The sequence below is a fragment of the Laccaria bicolor genome, genomic scaffold (assembly GCF_000143565.1).
Source record: "Laccaria bicolor S238N-H82 LACBIscaffold_22 genomic scaffold, whole genome shotgun sequence".
NCBI lineage: Eukaryota > Fungi > Basidiomycota > Agaricomycetes > Agaricales > Hydnangiaceae > Laccaria > Laccaria bicolor.
The window spans coordinates 343,508-354,030 of NW_001889893.1; the positions used below are offsets into that span (position 1 = coordinate 343,508).

Genomic DNA, 10,523 nt, shown 5'->3' on the forward strand with positions numbered 1-10,523 from the left:
CCTCCTCCTTCCCTTACAAAGAGATCAATGTACCATATATACTCTATACTATGCCAAATATATGTTGTTTTACTATTTCAATGGAGTGACTAGCTAATGACCAATGTTTGACAACATGCTGACCGTTCTCATGAACAAACTTTATTATGACCTACACGACCATCATCTGACTTCGTAAATGACTATCAAGTCAGTCACTGTCAGTGAACAGTTTTTAAAACGTCGATAAGTCGACGATTAGTCAATCATTCATTTCCACTGACTATCTTATGACAAATTCGGGACTTCTGCTATTTACTAGTGACATAAGATCCTTTTCTCCCTGCCTTTCCTTCTTCCTTTTCTCTCGTTCTCGATCATGCAAGGGTTTGGTGAAGGCTGTTGGCATAGGGCCTTCCTCAGAATGATGTGTGGCGATCTCCACAGGGTGGATGAAAATAAAATTTTCTCGCCCAGTTGAATGTGGCTCAAAAAAGTCTGAAACCAGTGGGAGCATTTCGACGGCATACTGGCAAAAGCGATTTCAGCATTCAAGTTGCGTTCGCCTGTCAATGCTGCATTGACGTACCTCGATGCTAAACGGAAGAAATCTGCATGTCGGCTGTAAGTCCTTGGCGAGATGTATCTCGCCCTCCAATTTCCTCAGATACATCTCCTGGGTAGCATCATTCGCCGGAACCCACCAAACCGCCAACTCTACTTCGTCTATTTCCTCTATCATGTTCCCACGTTTGCTGACACCCATGTCAGAGAAAGCTACGCCACCAGGATAGGAGGTAGAGGAATTAGCGGGCGATGCAACGGGATCACCGCTAAGTGTGCCAAAGGGAGATGATGGTTCATTTATGAAGTCGTCAGTGGTAGATAAAGCACCCTGGGTATAACGTACCCGCCGTGTGAGCCGCACGACGGGAGATTTGGGCGTCGAGAGAAGGTCCAAGGCATGAACGTCCAAGCATTCGAGGGTCAAGTAGCAAGGAATGACGGTGCCACGGGTATAGCAGAGCTGAGAAAAAATTGTTAATCCTTTGTTCAGACACCCTTAATTAGAGACGATGATAATCACTGGTTTGGCAAGTGAAAGTGTGCATTCCACTTCTACCTCAGGCCGCCGTGGAAGCTTTCCATAAACCATGACTTTGGGCAAAGTTTCCCACCCATCTGGATCTGCCGTTGGTCCAAGAAGCGAAGAACCTTGAATGTAGGCTTGCTGGCGAGCGACTGAAGCTAGGGGAGAGATAATGGAAGGTGTATAGATAATCGCCGTCTTCAATCTAAATAATTCTGTCAATCAAATTGTCCTCGATAAGGTGGGATCAACCAACTTGCTAGTTGGGCGCAGCATCCCATGTGCAATATGTAAGCCTAGTTCATATTGCACATTCGAACGGACGCCGCGCTCCAAAAAAGTTTGAGGGGTGGGATAGACATGAACTGGCAAGCGACCTGAAATGGTGCCTTCTAGTTGTGCCAAAATTCGGCCCTGTTCCTCTGCTGCCCGTTTTAATCTTTCCTTCGAGTCTGACTCTTGTGGGGAGCTTGGCATAGAGAAGGAACTAACTTGATTCCCCGGTCTGTCCCGGTCCAAGGAATCCTTGCGTCGCCCAGCGCCTCTCATAGAGATATACGCCGTTGATACATCATGGGTGTGGTTGTCATTAAAGTGGTCGTTTGTACTCATCTGCGTAGATGGGGCTTTCTTCGAACCTGAAAAGAAAGTGGCATTCGTGGGTATGCTGCGTGAACGGAAGCGAGTAGGTGGTGTGGTGGCAGGTAGAAGCGAACTCGACCTTGTCGGAGAAACCGTAGCATTCGAAGAGCTCGGATTGGGCGACGAGCCAACAGGATCTTGAAGAGTTTGAAACGGTGGAGGGAATGCAGTTGAAGTCGATATATCGACAAGGGTGGGAAATGGGAAAGCAAATGGGAAATGGTGCGCCCCATTGAGTCTCCCATTGAACTTTTTCGTGGACCCTTGGTCTGGGAAATGGGGATCTCCATCGGCGCGTGTCCAGATGCTAACTTGGTGGTCAAGGAATGTGTCAGATTCTTCGGCGAGGTAACCTCTTATGACGCGTCCACGAAGCTAACAAAAAGAATCAACATTTAGACACTTTGAAATAACAAGTCATGGACCAACGGAGACAGTAATTGAGTTTATAGTCTGAGGGCTATCTAGTGTGAACTCGATCAGGCCCGCAACTATGTCGCCGCTTGAAAAGCGGGGAAGGTCCTGATGCTTTGATGAAGCGCCTGGTGACGGTTGGCTGAATACACGGAAGGTAACCCATGGCTTGTTCTTCAACCCACTGCATATGTTGTATATGTGTTCGGCCCTTCCTGTCGTGACTTGCTGGGCTGAAACGCCAAAGGCGCTTGAATATCTGGGAGGGGCGAATGAGTACCGAGGGGGCGACGCTGATCCGACCGATTCTCTAGCACTTAATCTGTTTTGAGAGGACGCGTCCTCAACTGGGGGCGCTGTAATGCCATCGTCAGTGGTGCTCCGTGGATCAATGGTTTCACCATCAGCGTAAGGCTCAACATCATAATCTGATATTGACTGCTGGCTGCCTAGAGCTGAATACCGAGGAAGGCGCGTGCCAACTCTGTTAAGAGGAGCCGTAGTTCGATGAGGGAATCTATTCGGAGACTCCGCGTTCAATGAGTGCTCGGGAGATAGTTGATGTCCTGAATCCATTGTTATACGTTGAAGAAATGCGGAGCTGAGAAAAGTTGGACATGTGTTCAACGGGTTTGACTCCTTTAAGTATGTGTGGATCTGGAAAGGTTGCACTTAATAATGTGGCGTCAATCGACTCCCCATTACTTTATCTTGAATTCAGGTGAACGTGACAAGTGAAGGGGGTTGTAAACGCGTTGGTTCTTGTCTCGCCTTGGCGCGTCAGAAGGGAAAGAGGCTTTAAAAACCGCAACAGGCAGTTCCGCAGTTCCAAGATGGTGGCAGAACAATAAGATGCTAGTTTGGCACATAGTAAGTTACGGTTTGGTATCTCAGATCTGGATTCCATTGAGCAACTCAGCTGCTCGTTGCCTCTACCGTCATCGACACAGATTGTCTACAGCCGCAGAAGACTTTGTTCAACTGACTCATAGCAAACTTGTCCTGGCCCGAAGCTCGGTCACGGAAATGACTGTTGAATAATTAACCGAGTCACGATCGTTCCAGCACTAACCAGCGGTATTGTCAGGTTTGACACCGGTAACTGTGCCGTTGTATGAATCGCTATCACCAACATCGATGATTTGAGTTTGACATCGCACGAGTTGACCACATGACGTCATCAACCCGTCTTCCTCACGTTCCGGTTTGATAGGGTGCGGTTCTGGCCTAACGACGCTTCACTTTCTTGGGAGCGAAAACGGTCTGTCATGCTGGCACTCAACAATAAGCATGTCATGTGTCGTGTGTCGTGTCCAGGTTGACGCCCGTTTAATATTTGATAAATTATTGTCCAACTTTTCTTTTAAAGTGGTCTGTTGAGCTCTGGAATCTGAGCGAGATATGTACCTTGGTCAATGGAAGTGTGCGCAGCAACGTCAACATTTGGCAACCCACGTCGACGACAGAACGCAACGGAGGTGACAAGAAAACAAACAAAATGACAAAGTCAATTAATGAGGATGATGATAAGGGGGGGAAGCTGTTAACGACATCGGCCGGCGTTGTCGCTCAATCGAAACGGTATCACCGGGCTTCGGAGTAGGTCAGACTCGACACTAAGTATCCCCGCTGACATATGTTCCTTTTCTTTCTCCCTGTCCTTCTCCCTTTTCTCTCGTTCTCGATCAGGGAAAGGTTTGGTGAAGGCAGTTGGCATAGGGCCTTCCTCAGAATGATGTGTGGCGATCTCCACAGGGTGTATGAGAATAAACTTTTCTCGCCCAGTTGAATATGGCTCAAAAGATTGTGAAACCAGTGGGAGCATTTCAATGGCATACTGGTAAAAAGCGGGCGATTTCAGCATTCAAGTGCTTTTGCCTGTCAATGATGCACATACATACCTCGACGCTAAACGGAAGGAACCTGCATGTCGGCTGTAAGTCCTTGGCGAGATGTATCTCGCCCTCCAATCTCCTCAGATACATCCCTTGGGTAGCATCACTCGCTGGGACCCACCAAACCGCCAAATCGACTTCGTCTATTTCCTCTGTCATATCCCCACGTTTGCCGCCCCCCATGTTGAAGAAGGACTTGATGGGCGACGCAAAGGGATCACCGCTAAGTGTGCCAAAGGGAGATGATGGTTCATTTAGGACGTCGTCAGTGGTCGATGGAGCACCCGCGGTATAACGTACCCGCCGTGTGAGCCGGACGACGGGAGATTTAGGCGTCGAGAGAAGATCCAGGGCATGAACGTCTAAGCATTCGAGGGTCAAGTAGCAAGGAATGACGGTGCCACGGGTATAACAGAGCTGAGAGAAGATTTGTTAATCCGTTGTTCAGAATCCCTGAATTAGAGACGATGATAATCACTGGTTTGGCAAGTGAAAGTGTACATTCCACTTCTACCTCAGGCCGGCGTGGAAGCTTTCCATAAACCATGACTTTGGGCAGAGTTTGCCACCCATCTGGATCTGCCGCTGGTCCAGGAAGCGAAGAACCTCGGATATAGGCTTGCTGGCGAGCAACTGAAGATAGGGGAGGGATGATGGAAGGTGTATAGATAACCACCGTCTTCAATCTGGATAATTCTGTCAGTCAAATTGTCTTCGATAAGGCGGAATCAACCAACTTGCTAGCTGGGCGCAACATCCCATGCGCAATATGTAAGACCAGTTCGTATTGCACGTTCGCACGGATTCCGCGCTCCGAAAAAGTTTGAGGGGTAGGATAGACATGAACTGGCAAGCGATTTGAAATGCTGCCTTCAATTTGTGCCAGAATTCGGTCCTGTTCTTCTACTGCTCGTTTTAACCTTGCTTTGGAGTCTGACTCTTGTGGGGAACTTGGCGCAGAGAAGCAACTAACTTGATTTTTCCGTCTGTCCTGGTTCAAGGAATCCTTGCGTCGCACAGCGCCTCTCATAGAGATATACGCAGTTGATGCATCATCGGTGTGCGTGTCATTGAACTCGTCGTTTGTGCTCACCTGCGTAGATGGGGCTTTTTTCGAACCTGAAAAAAAAGTAGCATTCGCGGGTATACTTTGTGAACGGAAGCGAGAAGTAGGTGGTGTGGTGGCATATAGGAGCGACCTTGACCTGGTCGGAGAAACTGTAGCATCCGAAGGGATCGAGCTGGACGATGTGCCAACAGGATCTTGAAATGGTGGAGGGAATGCAGTTGAAGTTGATATATCGACAAGGGTGGGAAATGGGAAAGCAAATGGGAATCGGTAAGCCCCATGGAGTCTCCCATTGAACTTTTTGAACACTTGGTCTGGGAAGTGGGGATCCCCATCGGCGCGTGTCCAGATGTTAACTTGATGGTCAAGGAATGTGTCAGCTCCTTCGGTAAGGTAACCTTTTATGACGCGTCCATGAAGCTAACAAAAAGAGTCAACATTAAGACCCGTTAAAATAAGCCATGGACCAACGGAGACAGTAATTGAGTGTATAGTCTGGGGGCTATCCAGTGTTAACTCGACCAGGCCTGCAACCATGTTGCCGCTCGACAAGCGGGGGAAGTCCTGATGTCTTGACGAAGCCCCTAGGGACCGTTGGCTGAACACACGGAAGGTAACCCACGGCTTGTTCTTCAACCCGCTACATATATTGTATGTGCGTTCGGTGTGCGAGACCCCTTCTGTCGTGACTTGCTGGGCTGAAATGCCAAAGACGCTAGAATATCTGGGAGGCGCGGATGAATACCGAAGAGGCGATGGTGATGCGACCGATGCTCTAGCACTTCTGTTTTGATGAGACGTGTCCTTGACTGGGGGCATTGTAATACCATCGTCACCAGCATGATCTGTTATTGACTTCTGGCTACCCAGAGCTGAATATCGAGGTAGGCGCGTGTCAATGTTGTTGAGACAAGCCGTGGTTGTGATACGATGAGGAAATTTATTCGGAGACTCCGACGTGGTCAATGGGTGCTGGCGAGATGCTCGATGTCCTGGATCCATTTGTTATATGTCGCCTTTTTGAAAGAGTGCGGAACTGAGAGACATCTCTCCACCGTTGAACTGGTTGATCCCTTCAAGTATGCGTTGAAGTGTGGATCCAGATTCCAGAAAGATAGCACATAATAATGTGCGTGCCATGGTGATAAGATGACAATCGACTCTATCACTTCCTGTTAAATTCAGGTCAAGGGGGTTGTACACGCGTTTTTGCCTCGCCTTTGGGCGTCAGAAGGGAAAGAGAGCTTCAAAACTCCAGTTCAGCAGTTCTAATATGGTGGTGGAACAATAGTGGAATGCAGAGTTGACGTCGCGGCCGCAATGCTACGCTTTTTTTCACCACGCGACAACTTTCCTTAGTGAATCAACTCCGACAGGTAAATGCCCTCGCTACAACCGACCGTCGACACACCCGCTACAGCCTTGACTGAGTTCCAAATCCTTGATGGCCACATAGCATGCTCCGTACATACCAGATCTTTTACATGAGGAACACCGTAAAATTCCCAAAATGTGTGAGAATCTCAATCTCCTTTTTACTGAGTGGTATCTCTGTTATATAGAAATTAGGTATGGTATCACGTATAGAGGTAATTTAACAGGAAAGTATGTCTCAATTTGAAGTCCGCCCCAAGTCCGCCCGATTGGTTAGGCCCTCACGACAGAAAGCGATACAAAGTCCAACTTTCGCAGATTTTCTGTATCGTGGGATTTAGTGGACAAGTTGTCGCGACCCATTTTAGCGGCCGCGACGTCAACTCTGCATTCCACTAATAAGATGCCGGGGCACATGATCGATTGATCAGACATCATCGCAACAGTTGCGGCAGTCGACTGTCTAACTCCTCGTTTCCTCTGAATAGTGTTGCCGCAAAGTAAAGTGCTTTAAGCACTAAAGTGCCTTTAAAGCACTTTATGTCCATATTCGGCGCTTTAAGGTACTTTAAGGTAAGGCTGTGCATTTGGGCAACGCCGGCTGCGTGAAATCTGGCCGGATATCAGTATGCAAGATGTGCGCGCGTGAGCGCGATCCATGAGTTCAAAAGTGAATAATTGTGTCGAAGCTTCAGGACAGCATCGCCAATGGTCCCGTCAAAAAATTGAGGAAGGAAAGAAAAACGAGGCGTTTGGTGAAAGGGGTTTATGCGTGGTCACGGTGCTCCTCCATGATATGGACATTGGGTCAATATCAGGTGGTCTTCCGCATATCTGTGCCAGTGGTTGACCGTGTTCTTGAGCTTTGGCCAGCTGGTATCCACATTGCGTTTTCAAATCTGTTTCTGTCTTTGTGTCAAAAAACGCGACCTCCAACACGGAACTTCTTTCAAATAAGTTCAATAGAGGTCACATAGAGGTCCTTGCATACCCTTTCAATTTTTTCCAAGCATCATGTTAGCACCACTCATAATATACTGTGTTCTCTACATTACTTGCTTGTATCTAATTAGCTAGGGAAGTGGCGAGCCTCTGTTCTGACAAGAAGGCTGTGCGCAGTCAACCGAAAATGGAAACCGCTTTAAAGCAACTTTAGTCTTAAAGTCCTTTAAAGTCGGAAATAGCCGACTTTAAAGGACTTTGAACTTTGCTTTGCGGCAACACTACCTCTGAATCCCTAAATACGACACGCTCTTATAGTTTGTCTACGGCCGCAGAAGACTTTATTCGACTGACTCATCGCAAACTTGTCCTGGCCCATGTTAGGCCAAAATCGTACGGGGTCACAGCTTGAATGACTTCATTGAATAATTCACCGAGTCGTTCAATAGGACCCTCAGGTCTACTACTGGTGACTGCGTGTGCCGCTCTATGAACCGCTATCACCCATCGATGATTTGACTTCGACATCATGGTACGAGTTGAACGTTGACCACCTGTTGTTACCACTATGCACGTCAACCCGTCTTCAAGTTGATTGAGACCTGCAACAACCCAGCGCTACGCTCAAAACCTGCTCATGTTGTCATTGTTCCGGGTTGATGGGGTACTACACTTTGGGCTTAATGGTGCTTCACTTCCTTGGGCGCGAAATCTCTTGTGGCTAAAAATGCACTCAACAATAAGCATGTCATGCTAGTGTTGCCGCGGCTCCGGCTCAGAGCCAGCTGAAGCCAGGAGCCGAGCCGAGTTTAGCCGAAGCCCAGCCAGAACTGTTGAGTGATGACTCCGACGGCTCGGCTAATTTCGGCTCCGGCTAAGAAGCTGGCTTGAGCTGACTAAGCCAGTTATAAATAGTGATTGTCTTGCAATAAGGTCAAGAATATACATTGCCATCAATATAGGCGTAAAACATACATAAAGAGTCTCTAAACATATCTAAGGTATCTTATCCCCGGGTAACTACAAGTTCATTGGTGGTGATTTGGACATCAACCTTTCTCAAAACCTTTGTTGATTTCAAATGAGAGCAGCCGCATATATCTTCACCAAAAACCTTGATCCTAAACTGTGACCCCTTATGCGGGCTGTCAAATGCGGTAACGACTTGGGCTTTGCACTCCGGCCTTTCAGGTATCAAGTACGGAAACGGCACTTCCACCACTGTGAAACCGAGTTGGACCTTAACCACATCTCTGACCACTCCCTTGAACTCCCCGCACATATTTTCGTACTTGCCATCATGGAAATTAGAGCAGGAGTTGATGAGACGAAGGCTCAGTCTCATGGTGGCAAAGCGGTTATCTCTAAGCCAATATGGAGGGGCTGCCATAATTGCGTCAGTATATATATTGACTCTGAATCAAAAATATAATTGCCATAATTGCCATGGAGAGGGGTATCTGAGCTTGGGTTCCAAGCTGGGCTTGTCGGGATATCTTGTGAGTTAGGAAGCGGAGTAGACGGCCCCGCAATGGTCGGAGTCTGCACGAGGGCAGCAGGATATGCGGCTGAGGGTTGCGGATCCGGCAAGGGCAGACCAGGGAACAAAAAGCTTGCCAAAGTACCGGGCGGAGGCACTGGTTCAAGTGGGTAAGAGAAATCGGTCAGAAGCTCTCGAGGCCTTGGGGGCTGAAGCCTTTCGTCAGCACTGGAAGCTAATTAGCATCGATTTCAGAAAGAAAAAAAAGCAAAAGGGCTTGCATGATGTGTAGCGCAGAGATGTCCAAAATTTGTGGGCATTGGAGGAGCGCCTCGAGTTCGACCAAAAGCCTTTTCTCACCAACTGTGCTTTTTATTCTGCCTCGGTAAGTTCTAAAATTGCCTTGGGTTACCATTATGCGTTTTCCTACAAGATGACTGTTCGAGTCCCCCTTCATGACTCGCTTTTGTGCAGCTGTCAAGGACTCCGGGGATTCCGTTGCGAAGACAAAGGGGGAGCTGAAGAACTCGACATTCCCAGGGGATACCTCTACCTAAAAGATGACGGATTGTCAGAGTATGTATTGTAAAAACGAAACATTTACCTCTGTTCCGGTCCTGTCATTGAAGACACACACATAGTCATTGTCTTGATTTACTACCCAGCCCGTAACACCTTGGTGGTCTCCCGAAAGAATGCACACTTCGTCCCCTACTTTAAGATGTTTTCGAAGCGACGAAAAGGGTATGGTAATTGTCACATCATGCGTTGTCAAAAACACAACAGCCTCATTGTCTTTAATGTCAACAATCATTCCAAAAGCCGCCCTCGAATCTCCGTCAGTAATTTTCACTCCATCGCCTATCTGAAGAATCCTGGCCGACATTCTCGCCATTGTGTGCTGTCGGACGTTGAGAGGGATGTCCGAACAGGCGCTAAACAGATCGAATTCTTTCGGTGATGGTACCACATCTTCAGTGGTATATCAATCAGTGTCGAGGTCCGGGAAGTACGCATATCCATCGCCATCGTAAAGAACTCCTCGGAATAATGATAAGTTGTTTCGTGTTTGGAATGCCTGACAAAACCGTTGCTTGGCCAGTGTTGGATTGAACAGGGCTTGGGGAGGTCACCCTGGTGCTGAAGCTCTTCGGTTTAGCTTGCGTTCAGGTTTGTAGAATGCTGCGAACTCGTCGTCCGTCTCATTGTTTCAGTCCTCATGTGTGATCAGCCGGCTTCCTTTGACTTTGGTGGAAGGTGGGTCATAGGTCATGTGTGGTACCACGAGGACATTGATGAGTAAGGATGTGACCTCCTGAATGAAGGCGATATCTCCTTTGTAGATGCCGCGGTGCAGCCTCACCCAGGAATGACACTTTGGTTGAAAGGTGTTGGGAAGAGTGAAGATGGAGGGGTTAGGATCCAGGATGTTGAAAGTCTTTGAGGCCAGCACGTTTGATATGCCGTTACAGACTTCGCGAATCATTTCTTTAGAACCACCTTCGAAAAAGACTCTGCCGGGTAGTGCTTTCCAACCAAAGACTGCTGGGGGTCGTAAGTGTGCAGAAAACCTCTCGTCCATGAGGCGCCGATGGATTCGAAAGACTATCTGCTCCTCATAACCAGGCTAAGTATAAA

The 10,523-nt window shown here is 48.0% G+C and overlaps 1 protein-coding gene across 1 annotated transcript; it reads right to left on the reverse strand.

Annotated features, from left to right (window-relative positions):
* Positions 1 to 151: 151 nt before the first annotated feature.
* Positions 152 to 5,908, reverse strand: LACBIDRAFT_329549 (uncharacterized protein; the record flags this gene model as incomplete). The annotated part of the gene is made up of 15 exons (XM_001883743.1): positions 152 to 182; positions 264 to 508; positions 569 to 590; positions 740 to 756; positions 890 to 1,006; positions 1,158 to 1,274; positions 1,562 to 2,086; positions 2,141 to 2,691; positions 3,198 to 3,352; positions 3,760 to 3,962; positions 4,027 to 4,437; positions 4,535 to 4,706; positions 4,758 to 5,139; positions 5,170 to 5,509; positions 5,561 to 5,908. 15 exons carry the CDS (start codon positions 5,906 to 5,908, stop codon positions 152 to 154), a joined length of 3,636 nt encoding a protein of 1,211 aa, XP_001883778.1.
* Between the last annotated feature and the right edge of the window lie 4,615 nt (positions 5,909 to 10,523).